Genomic DNA, 22218 nt, shown 5'->3' with positions numbered 1-22218 from the left:
ATTAACAGACTATTCTGCTAAGTTTTACGAGAAATATTTAAATTAGGCTAACCGTTAAAACTGCAGAGAAAAAAAAATGACATTCACAGCCGTTTGAGATGCATTGTAATACCAGCCAACTAATCACATTTTTTTTTTTTGTTTGATACAAAGCTCATCTCAGTCGTCTTGTGCTTACAGTTTGCACACGTTACTCGTCCGGAAAAACAATTCTCAGATCAAGTTAAACTTAACACAATTACTCAGTGTACTTATCAAAACACGAATCAATTTTATAAAAAAAAAATCAATTAATTAATTAATTAATTATTGATAATCAATTATTTTGTTTGGTATCGAAAAGGGGAAATAAATCATACAGTTTTGAAATAATGTGGCTGTAAATGTAGACATTACCCCTTTAGATACTCTTTGTTTTTTCAAATCGGTATTTTTTTTAAAATCTGCTTGATTTTTTGTCTAAAAGTCTCATGCATAAATCACTAGAAGAAATATAAGAACAATCGCTTCAAAACAAGCTTGCAGACGACAGCTGCTTGAATCGGAACCAAAGCGTGAAAATAATATACTGCTGCTTGGGTTTAAGGAAAAAAACAGCATCACAGACATTTTTGTGTTCAGAACTTTACTGATGTGTTGAATAATGAGCAGAAGTTTTGGCGCCTGGTTTTGTTACGTCTGTTGGGGTACGTTTGGTTCTGTCAGACTGGCAAGGGGAGTCAATTCATCTCTAGATGTATCGAGTTGTTTCACTTTCTGATTGTGCTCCGTGGAGATATTCGAGCTGTCTGGGTTTATCTGGGTAGATTTTTACAGGCAATGTATTGGGAGACGAGAAGACCAAGTAGTTGCACGAGTTTCTGACGGACCTCCAATAACTTGGCAAACGAACTCTGCCTTCTTGCAGTGTAACATTAAACTTATTGGCAAACTGTCAACAAAGTTTGGTTGTTGATTGACCCACCTCTGTTTCCATATTGAAGGACTTTCACAAGCACACTATCTGTGATGAGTCAAGGGCGAATCCGAGGGGCGGGGTGCTAGGACAACGGCGTACCGATGATGCCAGACAACCGGAGCAACTATTACTGGTTTGTTGAAAAGCTCACTACTTGGGGGGGGGGGGGGGGGCATAAATCTAATTTCAAATGCTAAATCTGCACTGTAATTAGTCAACACTACACAGTATTTCGCATAAATACCAGTAAACATTTATTATAAATATATTTCTATTTTTCGACAGTAAATCTTAATATTAAAAAATGGGATGAATTGAATTAATTTTACTATAAATCTAATTTCTTTTCTGACTTCATATGCCCACGACAATACCGGACCGATACGTCAAATGTAATCTATTTTGTGTTCATTGTAGTTTTTATCCTGTTGTTAGTCGAGCGTGAAGGCCTTGTGACCTAAACGTTGTGTGCTTTTTTATTTGGCTCAGAAGAGTTTTCGTATATATATATCTGTTCTATTTTTCTAATAAAGATCTAGTATGGGGTTGATATACTTTTAAAAAATATATAGAATTAGTGGTAAGCAATAATAGTATGTTTTATATTCTCCATAATTTATTTAAAAATCTAGCGTTGATCGGACAATGGAGAGAGATATTGAAAAGGTTCTCTTATCTTATCTTTTTGAATTGAAGGCATAAATCAGTAGGGGAGAGAACTCGTAGACTTCAACGCGAGTGTAACTTGCCTAGATTATTTTTTTTCCATTACTTGACATTGTTTCCAGAACAGCGCGTGACGCAAAGGATGAATAGCTCGTGCACCCAAGCGAGTAGCTCGTAGATAAGGGGAGGTGCTGGATTCGCTTGTTGAAAGGTTGCAATAGGTTTTGTCAGGGAGAAATGGAGAGAATGGATTGATAAAGGTTGGCATCGCAAGGGCGGACGAGAAATGTTCATTAATCGTTAGGTTTTAAATTACCAAAGAAGAAAGGGCTCTCACCCGCGTTTGGTCCGCCATCCTGCGCGTGCTGGGGCGTTAACGCTGTAAAAGGTCATAAGGTCAACAAAAGCATTCCGATGGGCCCATACAGCATTCCCATTGCATTGTGGGACTCACCACGAAACAAAAAAGTCTGAGCGGGAAAACATTCCGATGACGTGCACAAGTAACCAGCACAGTCGACATCACATTCTACCCCCCCCCCCCTTGTTGTATCTCTGGTATACGCCAACTCAAAAGAGGACAAACACAACGGAAGTAACCATCTACCCCGAGTGGACGCCACCGGGGAGTCTCGCGTCTGCCTCGTAATATATTTTCTAAGTTCCATTCAGGGATCCAGCGTTGTTGGCAATACACGTTGTAAGGGAGTCGCAGGCATTGCCTAAACAGAAGATAGAGGGGCAAGTTAGATTCAGTATAGGGGAAGAGGTGGGGGGGGGGGGAGAAGAGAAAATATTTTCCCCGTCTGCTAAGAGGGATGTAGCAAACATGACTATAAATATTCCTTATGAAATTATTTTGTTACATTTCACATGACGTCACTTCCTTTTCACAACATGTTCAGCGCCTGTGTGGGGCGGATCTCCTTGAGCCAGACGTTAAGTCTCTCACCGTATATCTTAGTGCAGTGTTTCCCAAACGTTTGACCTGTGTGTACCCCTTTTATAATTTGTGTCATATAGAGTACTCCTCGATCCCCCCCCCCCATACTTTAAATTTATTAACAGAACATAATAAATGGGTATTTAAATCAATCAACATGAGGTGCAACGCGTACCCCCTCCAAAGTCTTCTCGTACCCCTGGGGGGTACGCGTATCCCACTTTGGGAATCACTGACACAGTGGATGATTGTCGTCGAAATCTGTTTTTGTTTTGCGAGTAGATCTATTTGTTCAGTAGAGCCACAAATGTACCGTGTAGAGAACCCATTTCATTTGACGTGTTAGTAAATACGAGGAAAGGTTACAACAGCAAGAACATGTCAGACCAACAAACTGGAGCCAGACTATTTTGACAGACTAATTGGCAACGATATAGATAGTCATAGAACACGGCAGGATCAAAGGGGATTAACCTACTATTAAATTTGTGACGAGGTGGGAAACAAGCAAAATACAAAAAAAAAATGTCTCAATACTGTCGGATCTATTTCCCTTTTTCAGTTTCAAACAAAATAATTTATTATCAGTAGTTAATTAATTGTCTAATTTTTTTATTGATTCGGTGAATAATTGAGCTTCAACTAGATCTGAGAAAGGGTGGGAGGTGTACAACAATAGCTCCAGACGACAGAAGGAGTTGATATAAACTTTGTAAAGAGGGAACAGAAGATCTCTTTAAGGAAGACACAACTTTGCATAGACAAACAAGCGTGGGAAAAGATATCAGTTAAATCAAACAAAATGAAAGCGCGTTATAGTTTGTTTTTAAACGTCAGTATCAACAGCTGACTTGGACGAATAGATTTATCCATTTTCCTTCACAGACACATATTATACCTAGACTGGACTTAACTGGACATGGAAATGTCTATTACATATCTAGTAATTGAATATCGAAAATAAAATCACTCTCGTCTCATAGTTATTATATTGCAGTTTTTAGATACATAATCTAAAAAGATCTAGGTAATCAATCAATTTAAATGTAGGCTACATAAGATGATTAAAATCCACAGACTTGAATTATTTCGATCTAGGATTTTCGAAACCTTATGCCTATGGAAAATAGCATGAAATGGCTTTATTTCATATATTAGCGTGAATATATAGTTCTGTGATTAATAGCCCATTCTATTTAAAATACACAAAATGGTATTTGCATTATTTCTAAACTTTGAAAACTAAAGATCATTACTTTTCAAAGATAGAAAATATCGATTCTCCTAGATTCGGGGCGATTTCCCTTACAACTTGAAAAAGAGTTACGTACATAACAATATATATATATATATATATAGGTCTTAAGGTCTATGATCTGATCATTATCGGATACGAATTTGGTTCCGTTTCTCAGATTTGGTATAATGTATTTATATAGGTCTACGCTTTCTATTCATTAAAAAAAAAGTTTTCTCGTAGACCGGAAGTTGGAGTTTTTGTGACCTTAGTATGTCCTTGCAAAAAAAAAGGAAAAACCTCACTTTTCACTTAAAACTACAATAAACATCAGTGCCTTCTTTATTTACACAAGAAATCAATGGGGGGAAAAACTTAAAAGGAATCGAAGATAAAAAGCAAGATGGAGGGGGTGGGTGGGGGGAGGTTCAGAATAAATTGTCGAGACTTCAAAACAGAAACGTAAGTGCACTCTGGGAAGGTCGATTTGTGAATAGCCAATGAAATCGCAGAAAACGAGTCAATCAGACTATTAAAACATTTTGGACTTTATGTGCAAATAGATTTAATACTTACCATACCTTCATTTTACCTTTTTATTTCATCTCTCTCTCTTTCTCTCTCTCTTTCTCTCTCTCTCGAGCTTTCTCACTCTTTCTTCCCCTTTTGTTTTCCTTTTCTGTCTCTGTCTCTTTTTCTCTCTTTCTTTCTTTTTTTTTTGTCTCTCTCTTTATATCTCCTTCTCTATCACTTTTTTCTGGTTCATTCTCGCATTTCCTCTCTCCATTTTTTTCTCCGCTTTTATATATCTCTCTCTTTCTCTCTCTCTCTCTTTCTCTCTCTCTTTCTCTCTCTCTCTCTCTCTCTCTCTCCCCTCTTTCTCTACATCTTTCTTCCTCTTCCCTTTTCTATCCTTCTCTTTTTCTTCACCACTCTCTCTCTCTTTCTTTACCACCCTCTCTTTCTCTCCCTCTCTCTCTTTCTCTCTCTCCCCCCCCCCCTCTCTCTCTCTCTTATTGTGCTGAGATCTATTGTTGTTTACCTTTGACCGAGTCTACTACTTCATTTCTCCTTTCACTTCCATGACGCCGTGTTGTATTGAAATAAAAAAAAATATTCACGAAGCCTTCGACTTATTTTATTACAAATTCATTGTTTATAAACCTCTCCGCTCTAATTTGCGTCAACGTAGGAAACGACGGCTAGCATATACACATACAGTTATGTAATAAGAAATCCCATATCGTGGATACATATTCTCTGTAAGTTTAAATAAGTTCTTGATTGTTTTGAATAAATCAAAATGTCTTGCCCTTCCTAATTATAATCACAATTCAGGGAATCCTTTATAACTTTATGTTTCAGTATTTTGGTCCCTGTTTCACTGTACTCTGTTGTGTTCATTTTTTTTTATTGACTAGCTTTTATATTTTGCTCTATTTTCTCAGTTGGTGTATATTTATATATTTATTGCTATTATTGTACCTTAATGGTACGATAGTGTCGAGTAGAATACCGGTGACTGATTATTTATACAACATATACACGAGTTACTGTTTTCTTAACCCTTGTATGCGACTTGTTTGCATTACGTCATTCATATCGCTGTAATAAGAATTGGCCACGATATCTGTGCAGGCAATAACCTGTGCTGGACAGTAATGGATATTAACACATTGTCGTGAAATGTTTTTAAACTGCGTCTCTAGGTTCTGGAGAAACTTTGATAATCGCAATTGATGACTTGTTTTGTAAAATGTTGGACATGTTTCGGATGTTCCTTCAGAGTTGAAGGTAGCTTACTTCCTAGTCCAAACCTCCCGCAGGACGACGGGGGATGGGAGCGGGCAGGGTTTGATCCCGGGACCATCGATAAATCCAAACGACGGTCCAGCGCGCAAACCGCACGACCAGGCAGCCATCCGTTTTGAGAAAAGCTGTTAATGTACTGAACGAGCTTAAATAGTGAGTTAACTCCCCGCTTTCTATTTTTTCTCTTGGCTTCACGTGAAACCACGGTACTTGGTGACCCCAGTAAAGGCCCCTAAATCTAGTGTGCACCAGCGTCAAAATATGTCACAATCTATCAGATCAGTTTGTCACAGTCGAGTCACGTGATTAGTGGCTGTAAAGAAAGAGAGCTGGCCACCTCCGAAGTAAAATGTCTCTTAAAAAAGGGGGGAAGAGAAAAAGTTATAGCCCCTGAATTGTGTGTGTGTGTGTGTTTCTGTGTGTGTACGGGGATTTGGGGGGGGGGGGGTAAGTTGTCTATGCAGAATATGAGTATCCTCTTTCATGTATCGAAGTGGTGCGGCCCGTGTTAGCAGGGCGGAGAGAGGGGGGGGGGGGCGTCGTCCTCGGTGTAGGTCTTGAAGAGAATATGTCTCTTGTAACAAAGTGTTCTCGCTGTTTTGATATGATGAATGGTCACGCACCTGGCCAGTGATGAATATGGTACGCGAGGTATGGCGCAAGTCTGGGTTGGGGGGGGGGGTGAGTTGGGCAAGCAGAAACAAGCGATAGAGAGAGACGGGGGAGAGAAATGAGAGAGAGAGAATAAAGAGGAGAAATGATAAAAAGAAGAAAGAGACACGAGAGAGAGAGAGAGAGAGAGAAGAAGAAAAAGGAGATAAAGAGAAAAGAAGAAAGAGAAAAATGAACGAAAATTAGAATAAAGAGGAGAAAGAGAGAATGGAGAGAAAAAGAAAAATAAAGAGGAGAAAGGACAAAGACAGAGAGAACGATAGAAGAAAGAAGAAAACGGAAGAAGAGAGAAAGATATATAAAAGAAAGAGAATTAAGAGAAAGTAAAGTGAGATGGAAAGAGGGAAAGAAGAGAGAAAGAAAGACAAATTATAAAAAAAAGAAGATGTAATAGTAATAGTCCATTCTCTTATGTTGGCTTCAGTTCGCTTTCTGTCTGCCTCTTCTTCTTTTTTCTGGTATTATTCCCCGAAGGAAGGTCTTAGCGAGCCCTGATTACCTTGTAATACAACCATAGAGTTTCATTTAGCGATGTTGTTTTGTTTTTTTTTTTTACAGTAGTTAGCACGTCGTCGTGGGTTCCAATCGCTGTACTAATTCTGTCTCTAATTTGGGTGGCGTCCTAAAAAATCTCTGAATTCAAAATCCTAGTCTTCATGGAGAAACTCCTCGATTCGGAAACCAAGCACTTTACCCCTCAGCCATCACGCCCCCCATCCCAGTGGATCTCTAACCCTGAAAGGGGGGGGGGGGGAGGAGCGAACCAGTCATTGGTCTGACCTATACAGTCCCAAGTCATTCACTCTTCTCCTTGACATTTATTTCCTCAGTACCCCCCCCCCCCAATCTTTTTTTTTCAATTCCCATCACCCACCAAAATGTATGGCAATCGACTGTTGTTGTTGTTTTGTTTTTTTTAAACTTCAGTTTAGAGAGTTCAATTTCCCAGATAAGCGGCCAACTTTTATTTCTATCCCCATCAGTTCATCGTTGGTAAAAGTCCGAAAAATGTGCACAATCAGCGGACAGAAGGAATCCAATCACCAACACCGATCATTAAATGTTTTGTTTTACTCTCTCCGTTTGCTCGTTTGATTATTGATTTCACGTGGCGTCTCGGGTCCAGACGGAGCCCCGATGCTATTAACTTTAAACGGCCCTGATTCAGAACTCATCCACCCGTTACCCCTTCTCCCTGCGTCCTGATCTCTTGAGTTCCTGCATCATTAGCTCACCTGTAATTACAAGTGGTCGTGGAAAAGCGCTCACCCAGAGACAGGCTGACACACAACATACTGCAGACCATTGTGCGTTGGTTATATCAAACGCTGAACAGCTGTTTACCTTACACTAGCAGCGGTTCTCAACCTTTTAAGTTCGGCGACCCCTTTTTACCATCCCCCACTCTGCCGCGACCCACACATACAGCAATAGAAGAATAGACAATAACAATCCATATTTTCGATGTTCTTAGGCGACCCCTGGCGAATGGTCAATCGACCCACATGGGGGGTCGCGACACACAGGTTGAGGACCCCTGCCTTTCAGTAACTTTACACATACAGCTAAATAGAAAGTGTGTGAGTAACGGGGGGTACTGTTTGAACGAAAGACGGATCCCAGATTTTTACAGCGTGGCGTCATGGATAGGGCGCCTGTATCGTAAGATGGTAATCTTCTGCTCATTCCCTCCCCTTTTCTCCCGCTCTCCAGTTTTCTAAGCCGATGCTCTATCTTGTCAGATGACATCAGGGATAAGCACGTTCATTTAGCAGACAGTTTGTGAGCACATCTTCCCTGGTGAAGTTGTTCTTTCATTTGATGCACTCATGTCAAACATGCTAATGAATGACTGTGCTGTTAAAACATCTAAGGGGAGATAATTTCTTGTGTTTTTTTTTAACATACATAAACAGATAATCTCTTCTGTTCTGTGTGTTTTGTTTTTGTTAAATATAATCTCATAGTAAAAAATTATTTTAAAAATCTCTTTTCTTAATACATATTTTTTTAAAAATATTTATTTCTCTTTTAATGATTTATTATAAATCGTCTTTTTGTGTATTATTCGTTTTCTTATATACCTTATTTATTTTCAAAAACACACTCATACTCACAATTAATGTGTCACGCAGAGTAAATTGGTAAATGTAAAGGATAATAAATATATGTAACTTGTTATAGCAGACCACAACACTGACCTGTGGGCAATCAAGACCTATAGCTCTTTACCACGTCGTACAGGCCTGTGACATGGGAAAAAAAAAAGCTGTAGGCCTTCACTACACATAGATTGTGACGTTGGGTGTCATGGTGCAGGCCTTCCTTGACGATTGGTCTCGGTGTGTGTGTGAGTGTTGGGAAGAAAGCCCTCATATGTGTATCTGTATATGTGCAAAATATCCCTGTGCCCTGTATTTTACAATACAAATATTTAGAATAATTCATTACTTTATTTATTCACCCTTTGTTCCTTTCTTCTCCCCAGTTGCCGCCTGGTCAAGCAATATTGACTTCCTGTACAGCCCTGAACGAGCATTTCTGAGCGAAATACGCAGCAGCATCAACATATCGCTCTATTCCAATACCACTCACGTCGTCCTGCCCACCGCTAAAGTGCCGACAGAAGCCTCCGCTCATCGCTTGTCTGTCAGCATCGCCTTTGTCAACTTCTGCTTTGCCCTAACATGCTTTCTTGTGAGATACGCCTCCGTCTTTTGGTACACGAACAAGCCCCTAACGGCAGTGTTTGCATTCCAGCTTCTAGCTATGGTGATTAATTCCTTATTCAGTTTCAATTGCTTCTCCACGCTGTACTCTGTCTGCTACAACCGGAACGTCTTCCCAAATGTGCAGCTCAGCTTGAACTGCATGGCGGATGTGGTCCTCTACCTTTTCGGAAGCACCATCCTCCTGCTGTCCACCATGGCTGTGTTTGAATACGGGTCTCACTACTTCCATGAGAAGTTCAAGATCGTCGAGCGCCATCATAATCCCGAGAGCTACATCAAGCAGACGACGATCAGCCACAGCGGCTGCCAGGGATACATCTCGCACCTCTGCGCCATCGCCACCCTAGTCATTTTCGCCGTCTGCAAGGGGCCGTTGCTCTACGAGCAAATGTCTCTGATGAGGTTGACAGGGGATCAGCTGCTCTTGTCCGGAGTCGTCTGCGAGGTGTGCTACATGGTCTTGTGGGTGGCCCTGTGGTTCGGCCTGACCATCAAGCAGCAGTGGAAGTTTCGGATACTAGATTACGTCCCCTTGAGACAGCCCCTGAATCTCATCACGGACGAGAGCTCCGTGAAGAGCTCACAGCTCGGTCAAGGGGACGCCAGTCACACTGACAGTTTAACGCGAGGCAGACGACACGTCGGGCGGGAAGCTCGATACTTGGATCCCGGGGCTGTGAACAACACAGGGGATGAACCATATCATTCCGACATAGGGACCGATGAATCCGACGTGGCTAACAATGCAGAGGTTGTGTTGGATCTAGACGGAAATCCGATTTCTGATGGAGTGCGGCGGTCCAGGCAGAGGCGTAACTGTGGGCAGAGGGTCACCTTTGACGATTCCGTCCGGCGAAAGGGCTCTGGTGTGGGCGGAAACAATACGCCCACCAGCAGCCTGACACGACACGGGGCGCCCAAAAGAGAAGACGTCAACCACGTCAACATCACGGCGGACATCCACGTCAGCCTGCCCATCAGCTCCAACGTCAATGAAGACGTCAACGTGACGCTCCGGAGCAAGACGACTGACTCCGTACAGGCTCCAAGAGAATACCGAAACAGCATTAGGAACAAATGCGGGGAATATTACTCAAGCATAAACAATCTCTCTTCCAATTTCGAGGAGCCCGTCATGGGATCAAGCCCCACGGATGGGGTTCCGACGCTCATGTCTTCGTTTAGAGACAAAGTTCGTGAGTCGTCTTTGGCAGCAAGTTCCTTCAGGGAACGGGAGCGTCACATGTTGGAACAGTTCGAATTCCTTGACCCTCCCCCACCAGTTGTGAACGATATTATTAGTATCGACGTTGAAAAACGACGATGCCCTGACGTCGCTGCGGCGGACGGTGAGTCTTACAGGGGAGACAACAATGCTCTGAATTTCAGTAACGAACAAGAGAAATTTCGCTCTCAGGATTCTAGCCGAAGACCGGAAGTTTACTTCCGGTATGACAGCAACATGAGTGACGCCAACCTACCTTACGAAAGTACAAAGTCCACCTCGCTGACGCGGCAATCCCAGCACAACGCATCACTCAGCAGCGACGATGACCGGCGCAGCAGCCTTGGGAACAGCACTGCGGAATCGTCAGAGCTCAGCCTCCCTCCCTTGATGGAGGAGATCCAAGTCAGCCGCGTGCGGACTGGCAGCAACAACGTGACGGGCATGGCCAAGTTCTCCAAGGATAACTTCCACCACATGGTAGGTGGCCGGGTTGACCATCGCCCCCTACCTCCCCACATGCACCCTCGCCCTGTCCAGTTGGTTGTCGGGAAGAAGTCCGAGATAGGGAGGCGAGACTCGGCCAACTATTCGCTGACCTCGTCTCAGGACAATTCCTCTAACGAATCGGACCACGGTCAAGGGCTGTGTAGTCAAGTATAAATGTCCACTTGTCCCCGCGGCCAGTCTCTGGACAATGGTCATCGACCGAGTAAAAGCATGATTCTATCTCCTACTGGCATCAGCTTGTCGTGTCCAATCATAGTCACTATTCACTAACTACCACTGCATGCCGGATAGAGAGAAGGACAAACATTTTTTTTTTAAAGAGTGTATCGATCACTTTTTATTCTTCCACTCTCCCTCCTCCCCCCTTCTCTCCCTTTCGTTTATTTCTCCTGTTAGTAAAAGCATGAACTCGCATTTAACAAGTGTGCAAACTGAGCATGCGTACTAACCTTGTGTGCCACTGCCAGGGCAGTAGGCTCTCACTTGAGTGAAAGACGCAATCACGCCGGTGTTAATGTAATAACGGGTAACTCTCTCTGAGATTCCAGACGTGGGCAGCAAAGCACACGAATGTGACAGACAATTTTGACGGCACGGTTATAAATACGCTGGGCTATTTTTATGTGTTAACACCGCTTCGATATATATTTGTAAACTAGAACAGACAAATAAATTCAGATTTCTACTTCAGATCTAGATAAACAAATTGATTTTATTCGTTTTTTTAACTGTTGTAAATAAGAGTTCTATGTTATGTCATTTATAATTTTATTAATTATTGTTCATGTTATTCTAGTTTTCTGTTTTATTTGTCTATATAGGATTTGTTATATAACCTTATTAAATAGGCCTACATTTAGTCAATGGCCATGCACCGATTAGTCAATATTATAACTATCTTGTTCATTAGACGGTTCTTTATTGTTTATTTATTAATTTTAATTGGGATAAAACATCAATTGATGACTAAATATAATAAATAATGCTTTTTTTCCCCTTCTAAAATGGTTAAAATTAATGAAAGCTAGATCTATATTTATTTCATCTCAATATATTGGCTTTATTTTTATTTATTTCTTTACTTATCATTGCAACTGGCAGGATATAACTTTTGTTTTCTTTACAGTTAATAAAAAGATAAAAGGGTGTAAGTAATTTTAGAATAAAATGGGGTGGGGGTGGGGGTCTTATGACAAACGTATAGGCCTAATCATGCCCGGCCCTAACAATTGCAGGGCCATGTGCGAAACGGATTGCGCGGGGCCTAGTCTGAGTAGGGATGATGATAAGTGAAAATTAAGACTTTGTTTTAGAAATATATTCATCTTTGCATTTTATTCATTCTTTACTAAGTACAAAATCACGATCAAATTAACTTTTCTTTACAAGCCTTGCGTGTATAGAAGTCATATCTTCAAAATTTGGTTTCCAACATAGATCACGCTCAATAGCAGGAATTACCAAATTGTTAAATCTATTTTCGGGAATTTTTTATCTCATGGGTAATAGTTTAGATGCCCAGATACCTTTACTCACCACTATGTTGTTTTTAAGCATGTTTATCTCCCTTATCTATGTTAAACTTTCAATAACTTTTTAAAAAGAGATTTTTTTTTTCTTATGCTGTCAACTTATACATTTTAAAGTGTATTTACTGAAATGAAGGTCTAAAAAAAATGTTAATAATAAATTGATGAAGTTGTTTCTTCTATTTTTTCAATCACTTTTTTTAAAGAGAGTTTTTTTGTTCTTATGCTATCATTTTAAATGAAGTTTAATATTAGATCTAAATAGCTGCTAGAAAGAAAGACAAAAACAGCAACAGAAAAAAGTTGGCAAGTAATACAAGGGAGATAGTCTAGTATTAAGCCTTAAAACCAAAATGGCGTATTTCCAATGACAATAATTGGTAATAAGAAATAAAACTTATAAATATATATATTCTAAAAACTATTTATCTCCGAGGAAATCAAATTATATTTTTTCTCTTTATATTCTTATAATATAAGAGAAACTTGATTTAGCGTTTCTAGTCACGTAAACTAATACCATGTCATGTAATCTTTGATTAGTTTGAGGATCGAAAAATTTGCGGGTATTGCATAATGCCTGCTATCATTTATTATCGCGCATAAGATTGGCGTTTTCCATATTGAATGAAAATTTTGTCTAGGCCTATATTTCAGGAGATTTTAACATTAATAATTTCAGGAAATTTCCAGGGCTTTTTCGTATATTTTGCAATTTCAGGAGAATTCCAGAGCTCCTGGAAAATCAGGAGGCCGCGGGAATATAAGTTATAATTGGGGGGGGGGGAGGTAGAGAAGGGATGAATCAAAATTCCATAAAGTTTGACGATTATCTCACAACTGTATGGCCATTACTTGAGGGACCGCTAATACGACTTTTTTTTATGTTGACTCCCTCTTTGTCTATTTGTACGTAAAAGTGCAGTGCTGTGATTTTTTATGTTGACTCCCTCTTTGTCTATTTGTATGTAAAAGTGCAGTGCTGTGATTTTTTTTATGTTGACTCCCTCTTTGTCTATTTGTATGTAAAAGTGCAGTGCTGTTACGAGACTAATCGTTGAAGAAGGCCTGCACACTGACCTGCGACCTGTTTAGGCTTTCTATTACGATCAGTCTCGGACTGTTATCAGTCTAAAGTCTAAACTATTTCAATTAAAAATTTCTAATTTTAGTAATAGTATTTGTTTCGTTTATTGTCCAGTTCTAATTTTTTTATATTGCATTTACTAATTGTCTTGTCGAGTGAACATTAATACTTTAGCATCACCCCTTTCCTCACTAATTATACTTTGAACTTATTACATAAAACTTTAATAGTTATGTATTAATCATAGGTCTTATTTTGAATGTGCAAGCACACACGCGCTCAGACACACCTAAAGTAATCTTACATTGTAAGAGTCAGATGCGACTTTTGATCTAGATACTTTCGGTTTGGGGGAGGCAAACAACTGATTTGGTTATGCTTTAATAATAATTAAATTATTATCAAGGGAAGAGGCTTCGGATTATCCTATGTTGAAAAGGAATTGATAGGTAGGGAGGCTTGGGATTGCTGCCTTTAAAAAAGGAAACAGAATGGAAGAGGCTTCAGGTCGTGAACTTAGATCAGGGTACATTTTATCGCCTGCAATGTAACCTTGACCTTTTTATGGCTCGATTAGAACTCTTAAATTGATTTGATAGCCTTCTCTAATATGTTTGTCTTCCTAGATATAATTACACTGTGATTTATTTGTGATAGATTTTAATTAACGAAATTATGCATGCAGTACAGATACACTAATACGTGTTGTCTGACACCCAGATATCTCTCTGGTAAGTCGGCTCATCATCACCAATGACAAGATTTCAGCTTTGAGTTTTATCTAAACACTCCGTTGCACATTTAATTTTTAGTTTTATGTATTTATTTTCGTTTCACCAAGCTATGCCTACTTCCTGGAACTATTTTAAGACAAGAGACTCTCTAGTAGTAAATCGACATAGGTAAGTGACATGTCAAATACTTGAATGATACTTGAATTCATCAGAATATTTCCCTAGAAGTAAAAACATGTTTGATAAGATGGCGCTTCCCTCGGCATAGTGTTGGCGGGAAAAGATAGCATTTGTTGGAACAAGGTGTGGCCAGGTTTCTGCTATAGAACTGAACAAGGGATAATATTTTGTTGTCTAGCAGTAGAGAATCTCATGGGGGTGGGGGGGGGGGGGGCTCGCACTTCTCCAATGAATACAGCAATGTTAAGTCATGATAGCAACAGACCTCCTGGATCGTACTCATAGCGGAGAAAAAAGAAATCCCAATTCGATATGGAACTGATCTTAACACGAAGATAAAGCAAATGCGCTGTTTAGCTGATCGTGGGCATTGACTTGTATTGTCGACGTTGATCATGGGCGTTGACTGAAATTATAGAAGTTGATCATGATTCATGGGCATAGACTTGAATTGTCGTCGTTGTATCATGGGCATTGATTTGAATTGTCGAAGTTGATCATGGGCATTGACTTGAATTGTCGAAGTTGATCATGGGCATTGATTTGAATTGTCGAAGTTGATCATGGGCATAGACTTGAATTGTCGTCGTTGTATCATGGGCATTGATTTGAATTGTCGAAGTTTATCATGGGCATTGACTTGAATTGTCGTCGTTGTATCATGGGCATAGACTTGAATTGTCGTCGTTGTATCATGGGCATTGATTTGAATTGTCGTCGTTGTATCATGGGCATTGATTTGAATTGTCGAAGTTGATCATGGACATTGATTTGAATAGTCGACGTTGATCATGGGCATTGACTTGAATTGTCGAAGTTGATCATGGGCATTGATTTGAATTGTCGAAGTTGATCATGGGCATAGACTTGAATTGTCGTCGTTGTATCATGGGCATTGATTTGAATTGTCGAAGTTTATCATGGACATTGACTTGAATTGTCGTCGTTGTATCATGGGCATAGACTTGAATTGTCGTCGTTGTATCATGGGCATTGATTTGAATTGTCGTCGTTGTATCATGGGCATTGATTTGAATTGTCGAAGTTGATCATGGACATTGATTTGAATAGTCGACGTTGATCATGGGCAGTGATTCCCAAAATACGGCCCGCGGACCAGATTCGGTCCGCGACATGGTTTTATCCGGCTCGTCGAAATGTCGGCACAAAGTATAGAAATCCCCTCCCCCCCACCACCACCACCAAATGTATCTTAACCTACATTAGGGCCCTGACTTTTTCTCTGATTAATTGTTAGCAAGTCATTTAAAATGTGTAGGTTTATGAAATGGGAGAGCCGAACAATCTAGCAGGAAAAGTGAACGGATCTTTACCTTTTTGTGGAACATGATAAGTATTGTTAAACTGCGCCTAGAGATTGGAGGATCGATATTTACCAAAAAGAGACAAGAAAATGAGTCATTGGTCAAGCTAGCTTCAATTTTGCTCACAAATTATAAGAGAAATGAAGCCAGTTTCCGATGCGTAAAAATAGATGAACTTCCAACATGCGATTATAAGCACTGGATCCACATGTTTCTGATAAAATTGTGTTAGGTCTTCATTTCGTTCTTGTACATTTTCGGTCATGTGGCCCGCGACATGAGTGTCGGAAATTAACATGGCCCGCTGTTCGAACTAGGCTGGGCTTCTCTGACGATGGGCATTGATTTGAATTGCCGAGGTTGAACATGGGCATTGACTTGAATTGATGAAGGGGGTCATGGGCATTGACTTGAATTGTTGAAGTTGGTCATGGGCATTGACTTGAATTGTTGAAGTTGGTCATGGGCATTGACTTGAATTGTTGAAGGGGGTCATGGGCATTGACTTGAATTGTTGAAGTTGGTCATGGGCATTGACTTGAATTGTTGAAGTTGGTCATGGGCATTGACTTGAATTGTTGAAGTTGGTCATGGGCATTGACTTGAATTGTTGAAGTTGGTCATGGGCATTGACTTGAATTGTTGAAGTTGGTCATGGGCATTGACTTGAATTGTTGAAGTTGGTCATGGGCATTGACTTGAATTGTTGAAGTTGGTCATGGGCATTGACTTGAATTGTTGAAGTTGGTCATGGGCATTGACTTGAATTGTTGAAGTTGATCATGGGCATTAACTTGAATTGTTGAAGTTGATCATGGGCATTAACTTGAATTGTTGAAGTTGGTCATGGGCATTGACTTGAATTGTTGAAGTTGGTCATGGGCATTGTCTTGAATTGTTGAAGTTGGTCATGGGCATTGACTTGAATTGTTGAAGTTGGTCATGGGCATTGACTTGAATTGCCAAATGGCAAAGAAAAGTGCACGTGCTTTGTAAAAAACAACTTACATGTCACCGAGAAAAGAAAGGAAAACGAAAGGAGTGAAAGGAACTACCCAAAAAGAGTCAGTGTGATGTCATCAAAGATCCTTTAAACCAACAGCAATGTGAAGCTGTTTTTTTTTTGTTTCTTAAAATCTCATTGGCCATAAGTTACTTTAGATTGCGTTACGAGGCAGTGACCTTGAACTCTGAAACCCCCCCCCACCCCCAACCTTGACCTTATCTATCCTCTCCCACAAGGTAAGGTTAAAAAACGAAGCAAATTATTATCTTCATTGGAGAAATATTCCATATCATGGTTGTAATTAACACCGGGCAATCGCTATTGTTACATTGCAAAACTAACGAAACTTTAAATTTTAATCGTCTTGCTGGAAATGCCGACAAGTGGTCTATAAACTTGTGCGCTACTAACAAGCTGTAACGTAGTTTCCATGACGACAATGGACGTGACTGATTTGTTGTTTACATAACTCAATAACCAATGGCATGTTTCGCTAACATCCGGGCTTGCTTCATTGTTTTTAACGTAAATATCCTGACTAGAGTCCGAGTTTGCCCGAGACCAAAAGTCACAGGTCTGTGTTGAGGTCTACTATAAAGACTGGTCTCGATTTGACTTAGATGCAGTGATGTGTTTCCTAATCTGGCCAGATTTCTTTACGTTTGTCGCCGGACTCAGCGTAGAGAGAGAGAGACCATAAACTACCAGAAATCCTCCTAGTCAATGGCCATACTTTCCCATGTGCTGCGTGCTGGCTGGGTGATAAAGCGCTTGACTTCCGAACCTATAGGGCTGGAGTTCGTATCCCGGTGAAGGCTGGGGTTTTGAATTTCTGGATTTTTAGGACGCTCCTCAGTCCAACACTAATAAAATATGCCATAAGTTATGGAAAGTAAAGTCGCTTGGTCGTAGTGACACCCTCGTTAACCGTCGATCAAAACAGACGACTTTACATCATAAGTCTTAGAGATTGTTTTACATATTTTGGTTGTTTCTTCAGAAATCCAAAATTATTACATCCTAGCTTGAAACATCTCGCAGAACGGCGGCGTAAAGGATTCAAACCCAGGCCCATCCAAACGACAGTTTAGAGCGCTTGTCATTAGACTAGACAGCCATGTTTATAGTAGGCCCACTTGTTTTCTTAATTTACGATAAAAAACTATTTAAATAAGTGGAGATAAAGTCCCAAAATTGTGAATCCTTGCCGGCAGCTAATCGAGAGCGTCGATAACCCTCAACAAACCATCAGAGTAAACTTATGAGAAATATTTTCGTGAGGCAGCAAATATCGTAAATCCGGCACCGAACAAGAAGTAATCGTACTAGTAGATAAACAAAGGCCCGTCCATTTACGGAATAGAAACCGCGTGTGTTAGTATTGTGTTTGAACCTGACCCCACTCTGCCAAGTGGCGGAGTTCTCTCTTTTTATGCCATCATGAGAGAAATATGTGAACCAAATGCACGCCTCCAGAATGAATATGTTTAGGATTTCTGGATCCAAACATATCTTTCCCTCAAACGCCCCCCCCCCTCCCATCTGCGCCCCAATCCGTTTGTTTCCACTGGTGGTATTTGTTGAGCGCCAGGATATGACAAGAAAACTGAGAGAGTGTGTGTGGGGAAGAGAAAAAAAAAGGGGGGGTGGGGGGGGTTCAGGAGGCAGCGCTAGCAAAAGGAGGCTACTTAGTTCCACACTCTCTGGACCTTCCATTCTGAGTTTGTGTACGTGGATGAAAGAGAGTGAGAGAGAAAGAAACAGAGAGAGAAAGGGAGAGGGTGAGGTAGAATGTAACAGTATCAAAAGAGAAAGAGAGAAAGAGGGAGACGAAAAGGAAATAGAGAAAGATAGAACGAGAGAGAGAGAGAGAGTAAGTAAGACATGACATAACTTACATTATGGTCTGCCTGGTCGTGCGGTACGCGCGCTGGACTGTCGTTAGGTCGTCTCAATTTAACAATTTTAATTGTTGTGCTACAAAGAACAAGAGCTACCAAGGCCTCGATGGTGCCATGTTCCTGCCCGTTATTTTGTACTGAGGGAAGTTAGGGCAGATTATCGTCAACACTAAAGTAACAGCCGAAACATGTCAAACATTCATACAGACCTTACCTACTTTTAAATGCTGTTTGCTCACGTTTATCAGATAAAGCAATGATATTTGGAATATCAACATTAAATAATTTTTCGATCGCATTTTGCGCGCGTACCGCACGACCAGGCAGACCATAATGTAAGTTATGTCATGTCTTACTTACTCTCTCTCTCTCTCTCTCTCGTTCTATCTTTCTCTATTTCCTTTTCGTCTCCCTCTTTCTCTCTCTCTTTCCCCCCCCCCCCTTGTCTCCTTGCCTCCAAACGGTTTCGAACTTGGGACCATCGAGATGAAAGCCAGAATTGCTTACAACACAAAAAGGCAGCTATTGTCATAGAATGTAGCCTTCAGCTTAAGCAGTCTTTAAAAATAAAGATTGAAACCCTGCCATGGCACACCTACGTAATCAAGCTGGAAATAGCTTTGGTGAGCCGTCTAGCAACGTAGCATAGATTACACAAATGTCGCACAACCTTCGGCCCGAGGGCCAAATTCGATCCATACCATCCAGCCCCCCCCTCCCCTTTTTTTTTTTTCAACTTGCCCACAATACAAGAAATCGTCATGTTTTTTTTTTTTAAGGGGGGGTGGAGGGGAGAAAAAAATGTTGAATCGGCCCATGACATGCGTGTTGAAATTTATCCTCCCCCCCCCCCTTACCCGGGCAGAAAAAAAAAGTTGGACATAAGGTGGTAGACAATTTTGATGTACAGTTTTTTGGGGCCAAATAGAATTGAATCCTCTTATTCTTCTGTTACCTCTGACTGAACTATAAATTTGTCTTTCGTGATCTAAGGTGAATCCAACATAAAGCTTGTTCTGAGAGCATTACTATACTATTACTAACTCGCTATAAGCGACTTGGCGGCGACCTTGACCTTAAAAACCTCCCACACATAATTACTCTTTTTTTTTTTTTAAATTCTTCTTGCTTCTAAAAATAAACTTTTTGAAGTCTTGACAACAACAGATCCTGGTCCTGAATCCAATTAAAGTAAAAAAAAAAAAAAGGCTTATGGCCCATTGAGTTGATGAGTTGTATAATACCTTTGGTGTAGGCGTGGCTAAAGAAACAATGTGTAATAAGTGTCACAGTTATCTTCTCCTGCCCAGAAGTTATCTCCCCTTGCTCAACTGTAAACATTCTCTTCCGAAGGAAACATTTCAGCTTGACGACCTGGCAGCAGCCAATACAACAGATTGTCAAGTGATCTACCGGAAGACTTCGCTAAAAAAAAAAAAGATCCTCCTACTGTTGGTGTCATTAGTAGCCCCCCCCCCTCCCTCCCTCCCTCCCTTTCTGGATTAGTACTAATAAGCTGCAAGTCTCGGTGATTAGCTAGGAAGATTGTTATACTCTGGCAGTCAAAACTTATTTTGCAAATAAGACTACTAGATGTACTAGAGAAAAGTTCCTAGCCTACCAGCTCCTAAACTAGACTATTTTTAGAACTCCTGTCTTTAAACTAGCAAATACCCACAAAATACTAGGCTTATATTAAGTGTAGCTGTGTCAATTACTTTGGGTCAGTCATGTAATCAAATTTGTAATAGATCTTGGCTAACAATAGCTAATCTGTGCGATTAGAAATATTTTTACCAATTGTCTTTATTAAGTGTAATTTTATGGGTTTAGCTTTCTCAATACGCTATGATCCTATCACTTTAATCTGGGCCAGTTGGGCAAAGTGGTGAGGGGGGGGGGAAGCATTGTTTTGGTTTTTTTTTTTAGTATTACTTTTTTTTTAGTATTACTTTTTTTTTAGTATTACTTTTCTTTTTAATATTACTTTTTTTTAGTATTACTTTTTTTTTAGTATTACTCTTTTTTTAGTATTACTTTTTTAGTATTACTTTTTTTAGTATTACTTTTTTTAGTATTACTTTTTTTAGTATTACTTTTTAGTATTACTTTTTAGTATTACTTTTTTTAGTATTACTTTTTTTAGTATTACTTTTTTTTAGTATTACTTTTTAGTATTACTTTTTTATTATCATCTCTTTTTTTTAGTATTACTTTTTTTTAGTATTACTTTTTTTAGTATTACTTTTTTTTAGTATTACTTTTTTTTAGTATTACTTTTTTTAGTATTACTGTTTAGTACTACTTTTTTTTTTAGTATTACTTTTTTTTTTAGCATTACTTTTTTTTTTTAGTATTACTTTTTTTTTTAGTATTACTTTTTTTTTTAGTATTACTTTTTTTTTAACCATTTTTCTTGTTTTAGGGTTAGTGTTATTGGAAAGAGATAAGCATATACAGCCAGAGAACTGGAAGACTTAAAAAAAAAAATTTAAAATACGTACACAGTGCTATGAAATAACTCTACTAGAAAACCAATATCTTGGTTTTATTCATCAAGATTACAGTAAACAGCACAAACACATCTCGTGTGACTTATTGTTTAAGGACTATGAACACATACAATGGACATGACCTTCTGACACGCTGGACACTCGCAGAAAATAAACAACTCGGTTATCTTATCTTATCTTATATAATACAGACGTTACTTCAAAAAAAGAAGATGATTACGTCCTACGCGTCATGCATTTAGTCAGGCATATTAACGAATTACACCGGTTACACAGATTACATATATGTAAAATAAACCAAAAAAAAAATCAAATAAAATGATATATTCTCCTGTAAAGGTGGCTGGGGCCATTATTAGGCCACGCAGCGTCAAGTTCACTCGTAACTTTGTCGACAGCATTTAAACTGTTATTATTGGGAGCTGATAAAAGCTTATAATCGTCTCGTCAATCAGTTAATGACAGTCTATCACCATGAAACATTATGTCTCTTAAATTCACATATAAAAAAACACTAAACGCACAATTAAGGTATTTTTGAATGTAAACTCTTTCGGGGGGGGGGGGGATTTTTTATGAAAAAAAAAAAGATACTTCATTAACCGTAAGAAAAAAAAATTGATAATTGCAAATTATAGAGCCTCCACGAACAAGAGCCCTAATTTAATTGATATAATAGCCATATGTAGACTCTACATAATAACCCATTAAAACATTCCAATTATTTCAATTTTGTTCTTAGCAATGATTCAAGATCTATTAGCAGCCATGTACTGTATACTGTATGACTACTATTATGAACATATAATATTATAATCATTATTATTATTATCCTTGGGAGAGGACGACGTTCGTGATGTAGGGCGCCATTGCTGAACCTGTCACAATTTCTGCCATTTTTTCAAAATATTTTGCTGACGAAGGATGTAGGGTGCCAATGTGATATCATTCTGTCATTTGTCTAGAATTCTTTATCCTGACACTGTGACCTGCAGAACCTTTTTTTTTAACGAGACCTAGTGATAAGACCTCTCTCTCTCTCTCTTTTCTCTTTTGTTCACTGTATATATCTTTAAAATATTTATATTTATTTTGGGAAAAAAATATTTTAGGGGTGGATTTAAAGCATTCGTTAGATTTATTTTAGTTAATAGATTATATTTTTTTTAAATCACTGCACTACATATT

General features: G+C 39.4%; 1 protein-coding gene across 3 annotated transcripts in view; it reads left to right on the top strand.

Annotated features, from left to right (window-relative positions):
• LOC106065014 (uncharacterized) overlaps positions 1–22218 on the top strand; it is a 118715-nt gene that overhangs the window by 93721 nt on the left and 2776 nt on the right. For 2 of the 3 annotated variants that reach the window (XM_013223735.2, XM_013223737.2), the window contains exon 3: positions 8777–12458. In XM_013223735.2, coding sequence (XP_013079189.2) covers positions 8777–10908 — 2132 coding nt within the window. In that variant the 3' untranslated portion in view covers positions 10909–12458. Of the gene's footprint in view, positions 1–8776; positions 12459–22218 lie in introns of those variants that run through there. The other variant, XM_013223738.2, reaches the window with a different exon arrangement.

Source organism: Biomphalaria glabrata, chromosome 1, assembly GCF_947242115.1.
Source record: "Biomphalaria glabrata chromosome 1, xgBioGlab47.1, whole genome shotgun sequence".
Taxonomy (NCBI): domain Eukaryota; kingdom Metazoa; phylum Mollusca; class Gastropoda; family Planorbidae; genus Biomphalaria; species Biomphalaria glabrata.
This window is presented reverse-complemented; position numbering and strand designations above follow the sequence as displayed.